The 20,848-nt window shown below is 37.5% G+C and overlaps 1 protein-coding gene across 3 annotated transcripts in view; it reads left to right on the top strand.

Moving 5' to 3' along the window:
• The window catches only part of DCP1A (decapping mRNA 1A), a 37,498-nt gene extending 24,362 nt beyond the window's left edge, over positions 1 to 13,136 (top strand). For all 3 annotated transcript variants that reach the window (XM_026076726.1, XM_026076719.1, XM_026076736.1), the window contains 4 exons: positions 3,430 to 4,194; positions 5,931 to 5,996; positions 8,030 to 8,251; positions 9,014 to 13,136. In XM_026076726.1, the coding sequence (XP_025932511.1) occupies positions 3,430 to 4,194; positions 5,931 to 5,996; positions 8,030 to 8,251; positions 9,014 to 9,094 (1,134 nt within the window). In that variant the 3' untranslated portion in view covers positions 9,095 to 13,136. The remainder of the gene's footprint in view (positions 1 to 3,429; positions 4,195 to 5,930; positions 5,997 to 8,029; positions 8,252 to 9,013) is intronic.
• Positions 13,137 to 20,848: the final 7,712 nt, after the last annotated feature.

The following is a 20,848-nucleotide window of genomic DNA, read 5'->3' as shown; positions in this document are numbered from 1 at the left end:
CTGACTAACTCATCCCTCTCAATATATCTGAAATGATTTCTGGAGAAATCTTATCTGCAGCCCTCTGCTCCTATCAAGCACAGTGGTCATGCTGCCTCGTTGCCCTGCTGAGAAGGGTCTCCATACTACAGTGAGGTGGTAACATTTGAAATACACCTCAGCCAGAGATGGGACAGGCAAAAGACGTTTTGATGTTTAAGGATGGGAGTTAACTTAAACAGTGTTAGATGCTATATATCCATGTAAGGGACTAGTCTGACTTAGATCAGAATATGGTAGAGATTCTTGTTCACTCCTTGAAGGTTGTAGTGTATTATTAAAGAAAAGCTAGTGAGTTTATCATACTGAGGTGAAAAACTCAGTTTGAAATGAGATGGAACCATCATATTTCTCTTAACATAATCTTTAGAGATGAAGGATAGGTTTCCAGAACAGTAAGATCAATAGAGGAAGCCAAGAACAACTTTCTAGGAAGAATTCCTAACACAGTAACAAGATTTACATACTACAGAAAGTCTTACCTACAGAATGAACTTGTCTGATAATAATCTTGCTAATAATGAATATTAGCAATGGCAGCGCAAGTTAGTAACCTGGGCAGAAGTCAGTAAGTTATGTTTGTGGTTTTGGAGTTGGGTTTGGTTTGGTTTTGTGGTTGGTTTTTTTTTTTGGTTTGGGGGTTTTGTTTTGTTTTGGGTTTTTTTGCTATTCATGTACTACGTATGCTGCCATACCTTCACTGCCGTTTTCTGTGTTACTGGAATGAGAGCTAGCATGGCAATGGCACGGTACAATAGCTGTCATCGTAAACTAGCATCTTCGTTTGTGTGGACGTACCAGCAGACCACGCTGGAATTATGCTGCAGGCCACTTCGTCTGCTGAACAGTATGTTGCATTTTAGTCTAGCTGCTTTACATAATTGCTGGTCCCGTGCAACCTAAAAAAGCAGGAAAAATCTGAGGGTGTTAGTAGCTGTTTCTTTTCTCTTCAGCAAAACACATTTTAAATGATTTCAGCTAAAATATCTGCTGTATAAGAGACTGGCTTGGAATAAGGTTTGGGTGTCTTAGGATAGAATTGGATGGGTGTGTTACAGGGATTAACTAGGACACTTCTCATTATACTGCTGAAGAAAGGCAATATTTTTTTTTCCTCCAAAATGGTATACAGGAGCCTGCGATTCATTAGCTGTGTTGATTTTAATGCATCTAATAATTGCTTAACAGTTCTCAAACATACAAATTACTGTTTTGAAAAATGTGCCTCATTGCCTCTCAACAGCTGAAATGCTAGGAGACCTGAGCAATCCTGCTTTTTTTTTTTTTCTTCAATCTTTTCTTGGATGCTGTTTTTTTTTATTTTAACTGAGAGCAAGTAATTTGTCTTTTTCTTTATTGTGTGTCACCTCAACTGCATTGCTGGGACTTCTGCTGTTTCTCCTACACTGCAAAGAATCTTGATTTCTGCAGACTCTTCTAAAATGATGAAAGGGGCATTTTTCTATTCTTTGTTTAATGAACTTCTATTTTGATAGAAAGGAGTAGACTTTTCCACAAGATAGCTAATTTTGGAGAACAAAACCAAAGCTTCACTAAAAATCTTACTTGATAACTCTTCTTTCTTGCTAACCTTGTATTGTTTTTTAACATAGTGATTGCTATTTAAAGACAGTAGAGCAAAATAATTAAGTATATAAACTCCTTAAAATCAGATTTTTCCAACAATTTTGGTGCTGTAGGCTGATGTGTACTTTGGGAGAGACTCAAGGATGGGGAAACTGTGTGCGCATGCATGCGCGCACACCCCTCCTTGAGGCGTATATATATATTCGGGTTTATACTGATTATTTTACCTTAAGAAACATCTATTGCATTGTGAGTGAAAAAGGTGAAAAAACTGTCTAGGCATGTACTGTTAGATCAACTGTGTAAGCGTGTACTGTCAGGTTTCTCTCTCTCTCTCTCTCTCTCTCTCTCTCTCTCTCTCTCTCTCTCTCTCTTCCTTTCCCATCTTTTAGGCGGCTTGATCATTCCTAACCTTTCCAATTCCGTGAGGGTTTTGTTTGCTACTGAGAATTGGGGAGAGGAGGGTCCTCTCTCCTTCCCCTGCTGCCCCCAAAATGCCTTTTGTAGCTAGGGGTGGTCAATGGCAGATGTCATCTTACGACAGTCTGTAGCCTTCCACCTTCTTTAGTCTCGGACACCACGCTGTCCGTAGAAGGCTGTGGGGACTTCACAGCGCTCTTGCCCTTTCCTCTCCATCATGGCTGCGTCCAGCCCTCAAGGTACTGACGTACTCTTGGTATTGCTGTGGGTTCCTTTTCGTCTTAGCCGATGCTTGCGGGGGTGAGGGGAGGAATTAAATACCTTCCTCCCTTTCTCCCCTCAAATGAGGTATCATACACAAATGGATGGGATGTAAACGTTTATTGCAGTGACACTTCATTGGACTACCATCTTTATTACAACTTCTACATATGGAGTTGGGGGCATTTAGAACACAAAAATAATGCGCGTTGAGGGGAGAAATGTGCGATTTTGAAAAAAGAAGGGAGAGTCATGTGACAACTGACAAATAGCCTTCTTCAAGGTTAGTCTGAAGCTGTGATTCTGAAACACAGATGACTGAAAACTTAGTGATCTCAGATATCTCTATTTGAGATATGCCTTATATTTATGATGCTGTTGGTCTTTGCGCTTGAACTGAGTCACTGATATTAGTCAAGTAACTAACCAGGCACTGCAAATTACAATACTGAAGCTCTTGAGTAACTTGTTTTAAGTACTGGTCTTTTACTTCCTCCACAACTGTTTTGTATATACGAATATTTTTAGCATGCTTTTGGAGAAAATAGGGTTTTTTTGGCTCAATAGATGCCATTAATGTGAGTACAGAATTTGGTGACAAAATCAGCTTTACTTCAGCTGGACGTTCTCTTACATTTTCAGCAAAAAAATTTTGCTATGCTTGCCACGTGAAGTTCAGAAATTTTCCCCCATAGCTAAGGCTTTCTGAAATTACCCTTCCTGAAACTTCTGAAATTGCCTGCCCACAGCAGCACTTCAGTGGCACTCCGTAGCTGAATGTCAGGGCATCGTCTGGAACGGGCTCTGTTATGATGCGTGGGCCACCTTGAGTTAATTAGCTGTGTCACAGTGCAACAATAGTTATTTCCTAAATCCTCATGAGGGTTTTTTGTGTAATTAGTCTATATAGAGAGGCTGTTTCTTGTAAATGAAATAAGCTTAAAAATTCCTGTAAATAGGAGACGCTTGATATCCAAACTGCATTTTAAACAGTTTAATAATACAAACTTTTTCATTTTTGTTGTTTTGTGTTTTGAAAGCTGTAATAGGCTGTGTGAGAGGCACAGAGGTATAGGATATTTCTGTACTGACTCTGTAAACTCCTTTTTCCCTTCTTTTTAGCCATTTCAGTCGAGGCAAAAGCATCTGACTTTGGAAGAATTGTTTGGAACTTCTGTACCAAAGGAACAAGCAGCAGTTCCATATCCCACCCCAGAGCGGATGGAGAAGTCGCAGCCTGACACCTCTGCCAGAGAGCAGCGCAGTTTGCTCTTGCCTTTTTCCTTTGACCAGTCAACAGTAATACAACAACCATTAGGGAAATCAGAAAGTCCCGGGGTTAAAACCAGTACCAATGCTCTGAATCAGCAGGAATGTTTAACACCTATGCTAATACCTCCAGCTTCAGTTTCCCAGCCTGATGTAAAAAATGTTTCAAGCTATTCAGTTCGTTTAAGCCCTGTTCTTAATTCAGCCTCGACAATGGAAGCTGCCTCTGCTCAGATGCTTCCTGGCCTAAAACAAAACAACAGCATAATGCAAGTTATGCAGCAAGCTGCCAAGCAGATATCCCCACTAGTGAATCAGCTGCCATCTGAAGTGAACCACGCTCCACAAAATCTAATGGCTGGCCAAAGCCAGTTTATACCACCCTTGACATCAACAAATACAGGAACTGTCTCAAATGCATCCCATACAAGTGTTGATCTTCTCCAGAAACTCAGGTTGACCCCACAGCATGACCAAATGCAACAGCAGTCTGTCACTAAGACTTCCTTAACACCAAACACCTCTGCCTCGGTTGGCCAACTTGCAACACCAGAAAGCTTCAAAGAATCGCACAGTAAACCACCAACCTTGAACAGCAAGATAATCTCTCCACTTCAGGTATTCTGTGGGTTTCTATATGGTCATATATCTTTAAGGTGTTCTTAGGCTACAAATACTTCCCTTTAAAAATGTACTTTTATGTATTAGCTTTTTAAAAATAATTAAGGACTGGTAATGTGTGATTTGTTGACTGAATTAATTTAAAAATATAATGGATTTGGATTTCAGTCATTAGCGTTTGTTATCAGTGACAGACCTGGAAGGGTTTTTCAAGGTGCTGCTGTTAGTGGATGTTAGTGGATGAGTACATCATAAGGAATTCACCAGTGCTAGCATCGTAAAAGTTCTGTTAAGAGCAATGATCTGAGAAGTGACTGAAGGTTGCAGATTGATCAGTGTTACAAGAGTTGGTATTGTTGAAGTCTAGTCGGTGTTCTTTGAAGGTGCTGAACTAACGCTTTCCCGTTTTCCATTACCTTGCTTTGGATTTTTTGTACTGCTTCAGTATTGACCCCTTTTGTTGGGGATATGTATGAGCTACATCAAGATATTGTTGGTTCTTTAGTAAAATAGATCATAAACTGATTTATCTTGTCTAGTCAGCCACCTTGGTTTGTTTTATCCTGGCCTCACTTGCAAAGCACCTTTTCAACTTTGTTTCTTTGAGGAAAATCTATCTTCTATACCTTAATAAGAGCCAAAGCAATAAACTTGTTTTGAGAGACTAGTTGAAAATGTCAGTGCTACTCTGCAAGGTTGCTGTGTGTGGCTCTGTGTTGTAAATTATTTTCTATCGATTGGTGCTGCTCTGCTGTGTTGCTGGCTCCCTCAGTGGTAAATGTACCGACAGGTTTAGGCTGCTGGATATAGATTATAGATATATAATGCTGGATATAGATTATATATTTAATCTATATCTATATATATATATATATATAGAGAGAGATATTTTATATATATACACACACCCAGCATTATATATATCTGTATATATATAGAGAGAGATTATATATATATATATATATATATATATCCAGCAGCCTAAACCCGTTGGTCATTGTTATCATTGGTTTGTCATTGTTATCATTTCATAAAACTAATTTGATTTCTGTCATTGAGACCAATCAATTCCTTGTGGATTTTTTCACTGCGGTTCAGGTAAACCAAGTATTGTCTGTGGTGAAGGTTATCACTTAAAACCTCTGACCTTGCTGCCAAGAGGTATGCTGAAGGGCTATATTAAGCCTTTCCAAGAATGCCAGAGGAATTTATAAAGTCCCTTCTATACATGCCTTTTGTTTTCTATTACTTTATAATCCTAAAATTACAATATGTCTTTGGTCAGGTTTTAAGATTATATCTGGATGCTGTTTGTAATGATATATACATAAAAGTCTAGCAAGACAAGAATATCTAATCTCAATAGAGGTGATTAGATAAACTTACAGAAAAAATAGTGAATTTACTTTCCCATCAGTTTACCAAAGTTATTACAGGGTACTGAAATCTTCATTTTGTAGCACTTGTGTTATTTCTGTTTTAGCTATAATAATCTCCTTCAGAAATGTTTTGCTGTGGTTTTATGACTTTGTAGTAGTATTGGAAGCATAAAACAGTTCAAATCCTTTTTCCTTTTCCACCTTCCTGTAGATTACATCAGTTTTACAAAATGGAACAAACTACATGTAAACATCTGATAAATTGCTTTTTTATGCTTTCTTAAAAACAGATACTACCACTGAAAATTAAGCTGTGCATGCTAACTTGTGAATTATGTTTTCTTTTTAACTTAGACTGTGCAACAAAACAAGGAATCGGAAGCGTTTCCACAGCCAAAGACTTTGTCTAAAGCAAGTCAAGTAAGTGAATAAACGTTTTGGCAAATTTTGCGGGTGGAGGGGGACAGTTGGGAGGTGGGAGGGAGGAATCACTTTTTTTAATACTTCAAAACTGAAGCAATCCATTGGCATCTCAAATAGCCATATTGCTACTTCTGATCACATTTAAAATGCTGTTATGGTGTAGAAACAAGCTGCACTGGGGGGAGGGAGGGAAATTCTGCAGATAGCTATGAATGAGTAAACTTCTGTGTGTGTTGTACAGTACCTCTTGCTCTTGATAGTAATGCAGAAATGAGAATACATTCTGGATCTGCAATCTTGCACTGAGTTAGCACCACTTGAACTGCATTTTTATCTGGTAAATAAGCAGTAATAATGCTATAATATTGTAGTAGGGTCTAATAGCCTTCAGCCCAGCTAGTACCTTAAACACCCTGGAGGCATAAAATGCAATGTTTGGCTTGCTGTGTCTTTCTGTGTTTCTGAGATACCTTATGTTTTATGAAAAAGATAACAAGTGAATAGTACAAAGGGTAGAGCAAGAAAAGAATAACAAGAGCATTTGCTACTGCAAAGCTTTCTAGTAGCTAATTCTAGTGGTCTGAATAAGATTTAACATTATTACAATTTCCTTTGAATAACAGCTCAAAATAGGCTGACTGTAAGTTTTTTTGATTGCTATTTAAAGCAATTGATAATAGTCAAGTCTTGAATTGTTTTAATTTTCTGTTATGTACTTTTTTCAGGATGCCATCTGTACTTTAGTTCTACTCTCCCTTTTACCCGCCCCCTCCTTTTTTACAAGGTGTTAAATGCTACCTCCTCCTTGCCCAACCCGCGCTGTACAAAAGCAATTTCAGTAGCGTGTTCAGATCTGATTGTGAAGGGAGTAAAAATGACCCTGCTTAAAGTAAAATGCTGTTTTGGCTACTGGCCTGCTATAAGTTAAACAGCCGGTTCATGAGCCAGTTTGTAAATAAATCCCACAGTGTGAGTCTTTACAGTTTTGACTAGAACAAATTCAGTTTGCCAGTTCTGCTGTTGTTGATGTTACTGTATATGTGCTAACTTCAGATGACTGGAGGGTTTTTTTTATCTTCTTCTTCTTCTTCTGAAGATTTTTAATTTTCCAAGGGTAACTTTTGCAGCTGATCTATCAAACATACTTGCATACCAGAGTACTTACTCTTGCTTTCTTTTGAGTGAGGTGGTTCTTGTTGGTTTGTTTTTACTCTGCCCTCCCCCCATGGTGGGCACTGTGGAACGAGCAAGATGTAGCATTATTGTGTTGAATAATTACAGTTATCTGGAGATCTTAGAGTTGCTCAAAGCTGATGTCTTTTTCACTTCCATTTTATGCAAGTATAGAGTTCTATATGTTTGGGCTTTGTGCTTAAAAGGAAAGGTATTAACGGCGGGTGTGTCGTTTTCTGTAAAGACCTGTAGAGGAATAAGGCAGGAAGATGGACTTCGGCGTATTCCTCCAAACAAAAAGGAAAAACTTATTAATACAAATGTTTCAGAGTACCCCAAAACTTTCATTACAGTTCATCAGTCATTTTAAATATCTTTGAAGTGCTGAGATACTTTCATTCAAATTTAAAACGTCGGGGGGGGGAGAGAGACTGGAGAACTGTAAAATAAAAATCCAGGACTCCCTTTTCCATAAGCTCCTAAGGAAAAGAATAATTTTAAAAACAACCACAGGCTCATTTGATTACCCCTGGGTGAAAAGCTGATCTCTTGTTCTATGTGGTATGTATCACATTCTGGAAGGGAGCAACGACATGGGGAGGAAGGAGTCTGCATACAAGAATATCGTATACTGTTACCTTCTTCAGCTCTTAAAATGTGAATTATTATTGACATTAACCCTTATAGGTAGATATTTCTTCATTATGTGCAATTATTTCTGTAATATCTAACTGACTTACTATAATACTGGCTACCTCCCCACCCCCCCTCCCCTTTAAAGGCTCATTTCTCCAGCCTTTTATAACTGCATTCATTCGCACGGGACACAGTGCTTACTAGTCTTTTGTTTTTTACAGGTTGCACCTCCACAGTTTGTTACAACCACGACTACAGTAACTCCTTCAATCCTCTTGTCTCCTAGCGTTTTCCAGCAGTCTGCTACAAAAACTACTGAAGTGGAGAATAAAGCCAATTCTTCTTCTCCTCCTTTAACACTTGGAACAACAGAAATTCAGACTATACCCCCTACTGTTCTCAGTAGGGCTCAGCTTCAGGAAGCACTGATACATCTAATAAAGGTCCTGTCTTTTCAGAGCTCAGTGTCTGAGGGATGGGGGGTTCCGAACAGAGCAGCCAGTACTGCGAAATGCTGTATCCTTATAACTCCTTTTGACTTGAAACATTACAGAAGTTGGTCCTTCCTTCTGGAAGAGGTAGATTATTTCATGCCGTCTACGTAGTATGGCACAGTTTATTCCTGTTTTAAGTCTTTTGGTTACAAGATGGAGGACTTGGAAGGACAGAACTCCACACCGGATGTCCTTTCACATCCATTTAAATTTGTGGACATCTGAGGAAAAAGCTCCATTAGTAGAAGGCCCTAATATCGGGTGGCACATGGAGAGAAGGGTGTTTTGTTGTTTCTTTCATAACTGTTTCTGCTGCTTAAGTTGAAAGTACCTGATGTTTTCAAATGATCTTTAACTGAAGCATTTGTCTTTGAAATGGCAACTGCAAGTATTCTAGTGGCTGTTCAGCTGAAGTTCAGCTGAATTAGACTCGTAACTTTGGAAGTATCCGTGTGATCATTTTGACCTCTAATAGCATGGTGAAGTTGCTGTGAATGTCAAACAACTTCATGTTAACTCAGGATTTTGAGCAGCTAGGTGGCTAGTTTCCTTGTCTTAACCCTGAGATATTAGGGACTGTATTAGGAATCCTTAGGCGCAACTTAAATAGGATTAAATTGCACTTATTTTTGTGGGTTTTCTGTTGATGATTTGGGGGGGGGGTGTTTGTTTTAGTACTAATGTTTGTTTGCTGTTTTTTTTTTCCTGCAGAATGATTCCCGTTTCCTCAGCACTATTCATGAAGTCTACTTGCAAGTCCTAACCAAGAATACAGACAACAACAAGCTATAATCGAAGTTAAATCTATTGGAATATGTCCACTTTAGAAATAATTATGCCTCATATATAAAACTAGTATTTTTTTAAAAGAATATTTAGTTTTCAACGTCTTGAATTTGAACCTATTAGGAAAGACTATTCCTTAAATACTTATGAAAGTAATGTTCTCAGAAGTGATCTAGGTTTTCACTGTGATCATCACCAGCAAACCTTTGTTTTTATTGGGACAGGGAGTTAAGTTGCATATGAGCTCTCATTAGCATTAAGTGAAAGTGCAAATGTTTGCTCTGGCTTTCATTCCAAGCTGTCTTTGCTTTTCAAGAGCTACAGAATCAATACTACTTAAACCAGCAAATACATAATACAGTACAGTACACTACACACAACTGAATTTTGTTCTTCTGGTGTGGTGAACCTAGGCCCAGTTTTAAGGACTAACTTAAAGTAGGAGAGGGTAATGCCTTGTGATTAAGTTGGCAGGTGTGGGGAAGAGAGATTGGGAAATCGGGCCTTTGGAGCTAGATCTTTAATATGGGGATTAAACATGATTTGCTCAATATGTGATCAGTAAACAGTCTTTAGCTAATGCACATGAATTTCTTTTAAATATTCCTTTAACCGTACTTGTTTCTGCATTTCTGACATTAAACAGGTATCCAAGTGAGTAAGGCCATTTTCTCTGAAGAGGCAGAATTTGAAATATGCAAAACCCTCGGAGTGATTGTATCATATTTAAGCAGCAGTATAATTCTGTTGGATGTTGAAGTTCTTTTGTTTTACTTCTATAGTTGGAAGACCACTGGAAGCCCATCTTCTTGTTCAGTGGTGTTCAATATAATAATTGAAATATTTTGTTTCCCTTTAGCTTAAGGATGGGCCGGTATTATAGTGGGGTTTCATTCCTCAGTTGTATTCGAACTGCAGTGTTGAAAACTATGCAGATGGGGAACAAACACCTGCTCTTCTTTTCTTGCCCTCTCCCCAAATTGGTTCTTCATACTTCAGAGTGAATTTTATCTAATTAAAATGCTACGGCTTCTTATATGTGATTTAGTAATTCACTATTCACTAATGTAAGAATTTAACCTCCTACTTTACTGTTTGAAATCAAAACATTTCTAATGATATTCTCCTGTGCTGCTGTGTTGGCCTACCCACTTCTCTGTGGCATGCAAAGGGAGTTAGTAAGACTTTACTGTAGGTCTCACGTTTTTCCAGCAATAATAGTTTTAAAGAATGCTTTTCCAGTAGCAAAGTTTTGGTTTATTGAGTGAAAAGATAATTTGTAGTAAGTTATGATGCACTGCTTTCTCTCCCCCCAACCCAGCACTATTGAAATATGAAGAAAAAAAAATGTTTGGCTCCTGGCAAAAAAATATTTATATATATCCTAAGGATTAATTAATGTTGACATAGTCAAGGTGCACAGCCATTTCATTGGAAACTAGTAATTAAGCTTTAATTGTGACTTGTTCACAAATCGGTATGTTTTAGATGTATCAAATTTTTGTTTTATGTATTTGATCCTTTAGTTTTTTCATAGCTTTTTCTGAGGAAAATATATTTTGTTTAGCACTACCTGCCTTCTGTAAAGCTCTTCTCAGCCCTTGAGTTCAATGTTTCCAGTTAAAATATATAGTATTTTGTTAGGAAAATGTGCAAAATTCAGGGAAAGATGCTAATGTCATGCACACTTACCAAGAAATATATTGGCTTTAATGGTAGCATTTGAATTCAGCAATATATACTGTGTGGGCCTCGTTAAGGAAGATAGGAGCTTCCTACATAAACTCTAGTGATGTAATTCTGTGTATATACATAAACAATGAGATTCAAATTAGGTCTAAGGTCTAAACTTTTTTTTGCAAAAAACCTAGTAAGGAAAAGAGGACAAATAAGTGAGCAGTTCCTATGGAAAAAAAATTTTTTTCTTTGATAGCCTAAACCAAATACAGAGTTGCTTTTTTCTCTGGATTTAGCAAAGACTAGGTCCATAACTTCTTGCTTTTTATTAACAGTTTCCAGTTTCTTCAAAGGAATTTGAAAGATTTGATATAAGTTTCCAAGAATAGAAATATTGGAAGCTGATAGCAAATATTTGTACTGTTTGCTAAATAGTCTCATCCTTAATGTCATATCCAAAGATCTATAGAAATGATGGGAAGGGGTTGTAGTTTGAGTTTCTAACTCATATACAGTTGATAAAAATACTGTTTAAAGTAGCAATGCTATTATGAGAGTTTGACTCTACTCTGAATATCTTGCATTTGTTTCCAGCTGTCCAGGAACCTCCATGAACAGTTGGCAGATCCCTGCTTTGCTTTGCTTTTGTAGTGTACTAGTTTAAACTTTTCCCAGCTTTCAAAATGATTTGAAATAGATGCAAAGTGAAATCATAGTTACCAGGCAGGCATTCTTACTCCAAACAAACCCCTACATCTTGAAAGCCTGCACGTTTAATCTCACCTCTGTATACGTAGCCAATAGACACTGGAAAGAACAAAGGTGTCCTGTAATAATACGCTGCGGAGTTGGTCTGCCATACGTGACAAGTGCATTTGACAGATGAACCCCTTTAATGAAAAATTGCGTTGTAAAACACAAGCTCAGCTGCAGTGTAAAACTTGAGTTTAAATGTGGAATGTGTTTTTTGACAACTGTGGTTTGGTGTTTTTTTTCTGATCACTTTAACTTTTTGTAAAATTTTAAAATTATCAGCTTGTCTCAGTGCCTGATTTATGTTAGCTGCATGTAGTGATCACTAATGCATAGCAAGTCACCGTGGGTCATCACAGCAACTTCTTGTGACCATTTTCAAGTGATTTTTTTTTTTTTTTTTTTTTTTTTTTTTTTTTTTTTTTTTTTTTTTTTTTTTTTTNGTAAACTACTGACTTGATGGGATTTTACCCATTAGTTCTGAGAACAAAAAGATTAGTTTGGACTATATTCCCAAAATGAATTGTATTATCTAAGCATGTGTTTTGCGGCCAGCGTTAAGTCACCTTAAACAACAAACAAAGCATAAGTAAAAATTCAGACTTAATCAAAGACAGTTTTGAAGCCTACTGAAGCTGCTGAATTGTTCAGGAAAATCAGAATTTTCAGTTTTGTAGTTAGAATTTATCTGCTGTTATTTAATAATGCAAAGTTTATATGAAGGGTGCCTAACAGCTATTAACTTAGAAGCAGTATATCTTTCCAAATTAAACAGTATTTGCAGAACGATTGAATGAAATTAAAAAAAAAAATCATTTTAATTCATAAAAAGTAAATGCTTAACTGTCTGTGTATACATACTCAATATAATATTTAAACACTCACTGCTAGATGTATTTTGCTTGCATTTCTAATTGCTTTATTTTGGTATAGTTCTGAAAACCGTTATGCTGTGTGTAGTCACTGATGTAATTCCTGAAATTTTTTCAAAACCAGACTTTAATTTGGGACTTCTTTTAAAAAGTGTTCTAAACAAATCAGCCACCTTTTTGCCAGCTATTTGGGTTGCTTCTTAAGCATATCTTAACAGGAGGAATGTGTGCAATATATTTCACCTCAGTTTTGTCTGACATCGTTACAAAAATGTTAAGATGCAATATCTGCCTTTCACTTCAAGTTAGAAAAACTGCAGTATCTTTAACTTGGTGGTCTATTTATTTTTATCTATTCTGTGTATGGGCACATGGTTAGGTTTTTGTGTGTGTTTTTTTTTTTTGTTGCTTTTTTTAAGTACATTATGCATTTTTAGCGATGTCTGAGTTTTACCAGTTTTGTGGATGCACAAGTTATTACCCATTTGCATGTTCTTTAAATATGAAGACCATAGGGAAGGGGGGCTTCAGGAAAAATTTCTGGAAATCTAGAATGAGAATAATTTTAAGTCAATAAATGTAGATACTGCATCATTAACGTTTTTGGTATGGTATGGATTTTATAGCACCTATGTATGTTTGCAAATATTAAGTTATTGCATAAATGTTTAAGAATGAGCATTTTTCATCCAAAATTTTGTATGTTTGCAAATATATTTTTGTAATAAAACTTCAAAACAAATGTTTCAGCACCTCCTAAAATCTTCCAATGTTTCCTTTTATTTCTAGAGCTAGTAGCCTGCTAGAAGGGTAAGTTCAAATTTTATTTAGGGCTAATATCTTGCAGATGAGAAATTGAATCTCCTCAGTTAATACTAGGGGCAGAAAAAGAAGTGTCTATTCTCTAAAGAAAACGCAGCATGCCCACTTGAAGGATGGTTGAGAACAGTATCTGTCACTTGTACCAGCTTCTGGCTGTCCTCTGTAATTCCTGTAGGGAGGCTTGCATTTTGAATTTGATAAACTGACTAATTTCCTTTCACTTTTAAGAAATGTAGCTGCAGGTTCACCGTCTTATAAGTACAGCTCTAACTTTTCAGTGCCTTTCATTAATACTTTTATTTTTTTATGACATCCCCTCATCCATCTAGTACATGGCATGTGATATTCAATGATTCTAGTCTTGGTTTTTGATCATAGATTTTGGAAACTGGAGTTTACTGTTTTCTTATCATGTCTGATTGCTATCATGCAACTCTTCTGTTGAAACTTCACGAAGTAAAACAGGGAGACTGAAAAGGAGGAAAACCAAAGCAAAAGTTCTGTTTTTGGTTTAACTGACCTACTACTTTAGGAGGGTAAACTTCAGTTAATAGACCTGTAATTGAAATATGGCCATTAACTGCAAAGCTTGTCCTCATCAGTTATACAACAAACAATTTTTCACTTCTGTTTAGAATCTTTTTTTCACATGAGGCTCCTGAACAAGTTCAAAAGCATTGGAAAAGAAGGCAGTGAAGAGATCCTTTTTATCACTTGCTGCATTTCTTCAAAGAGTGCTTTTAATAAAATAAAAGGCAAAGGACTGGTGATTAGAAGATTCCTGAGAAGTGGGTGAGGGAAGGAAGAGCAGAAGAGCGCAAGTAAATGTGAAAGGGAATATTGTAAACAGACAAGTATCACCTGTGAAGATGTTTCTTGAAGCACAAAACAATTTAAGTGTAAGTAACAACTTTGTTTCTGTACTGGTGCATATCATCTTGAGGTATTTCTAAAGTTCAAACAAGACTTGCCTCTAAGAATCCAAAATTATTTCAGAGTGTATTCATAACCCAGTCTGGGTTGGGCATGATTTCTCTAGTTTAATCCTTTGGGTAGCAATATATAATTTGCCAGGTCTGCTATGGGGCTTTTAGCCTCCAGGTATCCTGAAGCAGCATAATGGAGTTGCCTGACTCATAGCAGTATCTAATTGTATCTTTGCTTTATGGCCTCACTTTACAGTTTAAAAAGTGCTGCCTAGAACAAGGCTGCTTATATCCAACTGCCCTTTTTCTTTCATTTTAAATAAACCTTTGAAAAACACTTCTATCATAACCCATTCTTTAAAATTCAAGAAGCAGCATTTTACAAAATCAACCTCAGGAAATATAACCACAAAGGAATAATCTTCCCTTACAGGCTGACTCAAGTGAAAGCAATTGCCCTTAAGCTTCTCTTAGAAACATGTAAATATGTGATGCAAATGCACGACTTGTGTTTCTTTTATTTATAAGCCAAGAAGCTTTGAGAGTATCTACCAGAACAAAGATCTCCCAGACTGTCTTGTGTATGCAGAGCTCTACTACATGCTCTTAATTTAGAGAGCATATGGCTTGCACATCCTGCTTTACTACTTGTGGCTCATAAGAGGGATGGGAAAGGCTTAGCAGGTTATCTAGTCTGACTTTCTAATGTAGACCGAGTTTTATGAGTAATGCTGAGTGTCTTGTCTAGTTCACTTTTTAAGCATCAAACAAAATAGCTTCCACTCTCTGGGGACATGTTTTTTCCATCTAACAAAGTCACTGTAAAGGAAGCTTGTGGTATCTTAACAAAAGAATTGGGATACGAGAGTGAAATGAAAGTTTACAGGATTCAGATGTTTATGGAAACTGTTGGGATTTACAGCAAGCCCTGCTCCTGGTGTAATCTCTAAGAGGGAGGATACAAGGCTTGCATTATCGAGAGCGACCTTGACTTTTGGATGATTACAAAATGTTTCTGCTGCAACAGATGCCCTTACCGAAACCCAAAGGCTAGGTTAGAAACACATGTAGCGTGTTTAATGAGGGATTGGAAATAAACGTAAATGGGCATCCCGTGGGTCAGAGGTCAACTCTCTGAACAAAATTGATAGGAAAAAAGCTGTATGTGAAAGTAATATAGAGGCACACTATGCATAGTGACTGAGCCTGGGCACACGATGTAGCTCAATCTCTAGCTTTTTAGATAGAAATGACAACCTGATTTTACCTGTTCCCGTGCAGTACTTTTCATTGTATTTCTTGCTATTCTTTATGCTTACGGTGCGCAGAAATTGAAGATGGTGTTTTACTCTGAACCCTTCAAATTCATTAGTAGTTGAATAATGTTATTACTGAAGACCAGCTGAACAATCTGTTTCATATATGACCGCAGTCACCGTTCCAACGCGTGCGCGGAGGGGTGCGCTGGTGATGTGTAATGGTTTGTGTCGTTAGAGAATGCTTTGTCATAAATTCGTCTCACCTGCTCCTGACAGTTCCCTTCTGGAAGGGCTCCCAATGCAGCTGTTCTTTTAAGGGCCAGGATAGTCAAAACCCTGTCATGTTGCAGAGATCAAGCTGAAGAAAACTTATTTCTATTTCTTTCTTGCCGTACATATTGCAAAGCAAATAAATCCCCATTTATTTGGCCATTATAGCACTCTTATTTATTGTCTTCCTTCTAAAGTTACAAGACCTAAGAAAGTGCTGCTCTCTAAGACATTTCTCTTTGAATAAATTATCAATAATAACTTTATTTTTTTACTTCACTGAATTCCGTTATTTGAATGCAGTCATTCTTTCAAACAGAGTTCAAAGTGACTAAGTAACCTCCTAGCTGGTTTGAGGAGTAATTGGTAGGGAAGCTGAATTATTAAGAATCAAATAGAGAAAGCAAATGTAATAAATTCTCTTTGAGATTTGCATACTGTAGAACATTTATGTATTCAGCAGGTTGTTTAAGCATAGAGGCAGGTAAGTACATTTTAAACTCCTTCTACATAAATGTTTCATATATATATATATATAATATATATACAGATAAATAACGTGAAGAAATATGGGACAAGTGAAAATTCAGTTTGATCATAAGCTACCACAAACAAAATTTTTGTAAATAATATTAGCAATTGGGTAAATTAACCTAATCCAAATACCCCCAAATCCTGCTGTATTAACAACACAAACTTCCATTTAAATCTTGTAATTTTGTTGGGTCTCTAGCAGAAATGCTTCCCTAAATTGCCTCAAACAGATACATTGTGAACAATTACCAAACCTAGTCATAGTGAATTCCTTCTAACTATGTAAGAGATGTGTGGTTTGTTTTTTTTTTTTTAATGATAGGCTATATGCTAAATAGAGATAAAAGGTCTTTTTTTATATAAAACTTTTATTAGGTCTATTTAGGTTTAAACTAAAAACATCTTCAATTGTCATAAAGTTGCCATAATGCATTCTGGTTTGTTTTCCACAAAGCATTTTTTAGTAAATGGCATTTTAGTTAAAGGCAATATAAAAATTACTATGACTTTTAAATTATTTTTGTCCAGCATTTCTTTGGCTGCCTGTGAACTAAAAATGGTTTGTTCATATATGAAGTTTCCCATAATTTTTTTTCGTGATTAATTTATCAGCCGTATCTGAGGAAAAGGTTATAGCTGAGTAAAGCTATTAATACGTTCTCCGTGTGTACATCTTTTGCTTGTATCTTGCTCTTCTGGATTTCAAAGCTTAATTGATTTCCCTGTCTTTGGGTAATGTTGGGTCAGGTGCTGCATGAGAACTTTGCATTTTCCAGGTTGCTGGTTATAGCTTGGGTAGCAGAGATAACAGCTGTCCTGTAGAAACTAAAGGATGTGTTTATAAATGTTTTCCTGCTTCAATGGGATATGCGGAGCCAATCATCATTTTACAGCCTGCTCAATATTCTTTTCTCAGAATGCGCACCATACGTGAGTGTGCACTTGTACTTAACTAAACCCCCATGCTATCACTGGTGAAAGAATTTATTTTGAAAGAAATTATTTTGAGTGAGGTGTGAGAAGATAGACAATCTCTGGAAAAGTCGCAGCACCAGGTTGGTTTGGGAAGATATTGTATCACCGTACATTAGACTACAATGACTGGAATTCCACTGCATGGTGGGTTTTTTTCTTTCTTCCTTTCTTTCTTTTTACCCTGCAAATGAAATGAAACCCTGTACATTATCCAGAGATGTTCAGGACTGGCTAGGTTAGTCCATCCCAGCACTGACTGACAGATTGCAGTACAGTTTAGAATCTGTACAGTGCTTAAGCTACAATTGCACAGCCCAGTATCCTCCCATGCCTTCATTCATTTTCTTTGCTTATTATTGTTTGGTTTTGCAGATGATGAGCTAATTTATCTTTCAACGTAAGAATTGACTAGACTTCAATTTTGGAATTTCTTTTGGGAACAATATTTAAAGCAAAATTGGGCACATAGCTCCACAGGACCTAAATGGCCGCATTTTAGCAGTGTTGAGTGTATGGAACTCCTACTCTGGTAAACAGAGTTGCAACTACTCATGTCAGCAATGCATTTTTGCAGTCTCTCAGCAAATGACAGCCATAGCTCAGCTTCCATGGTTCTGCTGCACATAATGCCCTGACTGTGAAATGTGATGGAGGAGGGGGATGGAAAAATCCATTTGTCCTGCATATGTATTTAAGAAGCTGTCTAGTAGCTTATACTGAAGCTAATGAGATGTGATGTATATACCAATGAAAGACTTTTTGTCCATACGTTTGCATCCTTGTTTTAATCATACTGTGTGTGGTTTCAGAGGCAAATGCAAGAATGTGGAAGAAATGTGGACTGTTGTACACAGTGTATACCATGACTTTAGCCATTACTTTACAGTCCATCACACTTAATCAAAGCTGCAGAAATAACATGCCACTTCAGTAGATCAAAGTGGAAGAAGTGACACAAGGTGGAATTTCATCCAGTGTGTGCTTGAGCTGCTTTTTAACAACACAATACCATGAATAAGTACTCAGTGATGCAGCACAAGCATTCAGGGAAAGGAGGGTGAGTTGTGGGCAGTAATCTCCCTATGACATTATCTGAGCTAAGTCTATCTTAAAGAAAGCCTTTGTACCATCCAGATAACAATGGAGAAAACAAAGTTGTGAGCCATAGTAATACTGGTCTTATCCAGATCATCCCCCTTATTTTCTTACAGGAAGGGGAAAAAAAGTGCACCATATGTCCAGCCTGACGAGGCAGTTGATAAGATTGTTATTCCTGCAGTACGCTTAGGAGCCAATTTCTTAGGGAGCCATTCTTACAATGAAAATTCAAGAGCATGAATTCACAGGAACCACAAACTTGATCACAGGCCTTACCCTTCAGGCAAAGGGTGAAAACAGCCTGGACTGATAAAGCCAAATCTGCAGCTGTGATCTAGTCAAATGCATAGGTAGGAGCTAGGAGGGAAAACAAAGAGTGTTGACTATGGAGCAGGGAGTGACTGAACCCTATTTCAGCTGAGCATGTGTCACTCTGTCACAACCAGTGCTGTACGCAGTAAGAAACAATAACAGCCTGGCAACATTTACATCTTAATTACACTGCATGTACATAAAACATGGAGTAAATTCTTCTGTTAGAAGCAAAAACATAATGTAGAAATGGCTTGTTTGATTATTTGCATGATACCTGTTTTCTTTATGATATTTTTCTATGGTGTTTATAGATACTACGAGCTAGCTGAAGGACAAGGTACCTGGATCTCAGGAATAAGCTTTTTGTTTCCTGATGCAAAGGTCCAGTTCTGGGGAACTTAATGTCTGCAGCTGAAACTGGAAGGTTGAACAGCCACCTTCTCGTAATGTTAATACTTAATACTGTGGAGGTTTGTATCATAGTTATTTCATTTATGCCTTTTTTTTCCTCCTTCCCCCCCCCCCAGCAGCTGATTTTACTTGGCCCTATTTGAGGTACACCTTCTAAAACATAGTTTCAGGTAGACCAGTCTATCCTACCCAACCTTGCTCAAGTGATATGAAGTTAATTTATGTCCATGACATCATGATTGAGCCAGATATCAACATCTGTCTAAAGAACACTGTTTAAACAGTAGTGGGTTTTTTGTTTTGCTTTGTTTTTTTTTTTAAGTTATTCACTTCCCTGGGACAGCTATTTTCTAACAGCTGCTCTCAATCAGTAAGCCTGGAGCAGAGCTCAGGCTAATAAACACTACTGTGCTAATAACTTAGTTTTGTGTCTTTGCCTACATCAGCAAATAGGAGATCCCAGCAAAGCAGATCTGTAGAGCACATATGATGCTGCTGAGGACCCAATATCAGCTCTGTACGTGGTTTTGGAGTTCTGCTCCAGACTAGCCCAATCTGTCCTGTTGGCCTGAATACCCATTAATGGCTGGGGTTCATCAGCTGCTTTCTCAAAGAGTGAATCTTCAGCTTTATCTTCATTTGAAAGGAATTCAGTTTGAGCTCTGAGACTGCTCTATAGTGCAAACCAAAGCACAGTAAGCAAGGATGATCAGATTTGCTTTGGAAGCGCATACCTGGCACGAGTTAATTCGGACTTATCTTCTGACTGTGCAGCCAGAGTATGGTCAACTGTGGTGATAACTAGAGAGAGGCTAAGAAATCATGGCAAGGATGCAAGAAAGTAGAGAGGAGAGGAGGGAAAGCTGTTTAACACTCACTCTACAATAACATTAGACTGTTTTGGGGCCTATTTGAGATTATGACACAGCCAAATCACTAGGAAGATATTTATAGCTATACAGCAAGAACAACATTCAGTTAAGGGTCTTTAATGGGGGATACTGAGAACCTAAGGTTTGAATTTACTGCTACTTCTTCAATAGTTAATGTAGGCTTCACAATCTGAAAAGGGGGGGGAAGGGGTCCTAAATCCATAGTTCCCTTGTAGATCTTACTCTAAGTCCTTAGATCTTTCCTAGTCTCCCTCATGACTCTATTCCCTTGGGTGTCATAGTTCCAGGAGGAACTAGACCACAAGAAGTCAAGTGCTGTTCAACCAAAAGTTCAAAGCGTCCAGCATGTCAGGCAGTCCTTTTTCTGCTAGGATCTCTTTGCTATGATCTCCTATGCAATAGACACTAACTATCAAGTATTACTTAATTACAAGCTGCTGTGTCAACATAGCATGTTACAAGAGTAAGTGATGTGCCTTCATGTACCTTGAGACACTAGCAGACCTGCACAGTAACCCTTACACTTCTTGGCTGTCTGCTCTTATGGGGCTTTGCTTGTGTCGCTGGCATTATAGACTGCTTCTTCAGAGTTCCTAATTCACACCAAGGTTTGTGGCGTTCTCATCAGGCTCTCCCACATCCTGATGTCATTGTCCGTATCCTTTCAAAGGGTATCATTAAAATCAAATATGCGGGTAACTGGTTCTGCAAGAATAAAAGAAAGTAATTTGCCTAATTACTTTAACATAGATTAGATGATAGCAAATAGCAGTTGTAGCAGCTAACTTTTTTGCGTAGTGCTCTCTAAAATGATCTCCACGCTTTGCTACTCTCAGATTTGCTTGTTCAGCTCCATTTTTTTCTTCTTTCCTGGGATGTATGCTATTTATAGCACAGTTCTTCTGAGTTTCTTATACAAGAAAAAAAGGATTTTGAAAAAGACAACTGATAGAAC

This window comes from Apteryx rowi, unplaced genomic scaffold (genome assembly GCF_003343035.1).
Source record: "Apteryx rowi isolate R43461 unplaced genomic scaffold, aptRow1 scaffold_111, whole genome shotgun sequence".
In the NCBI taxonomy this organism is placed as follows: Eukaryota; Metazoa; Chordata; class Aves; order Apterygiformes; family Apterygidae; genus Apteryx; species Apteryx rowi.
Note: the sequence above shows the minus strand (reverse complement) of the source record. Positions and strands in the feature narration are given on the sequence as shown.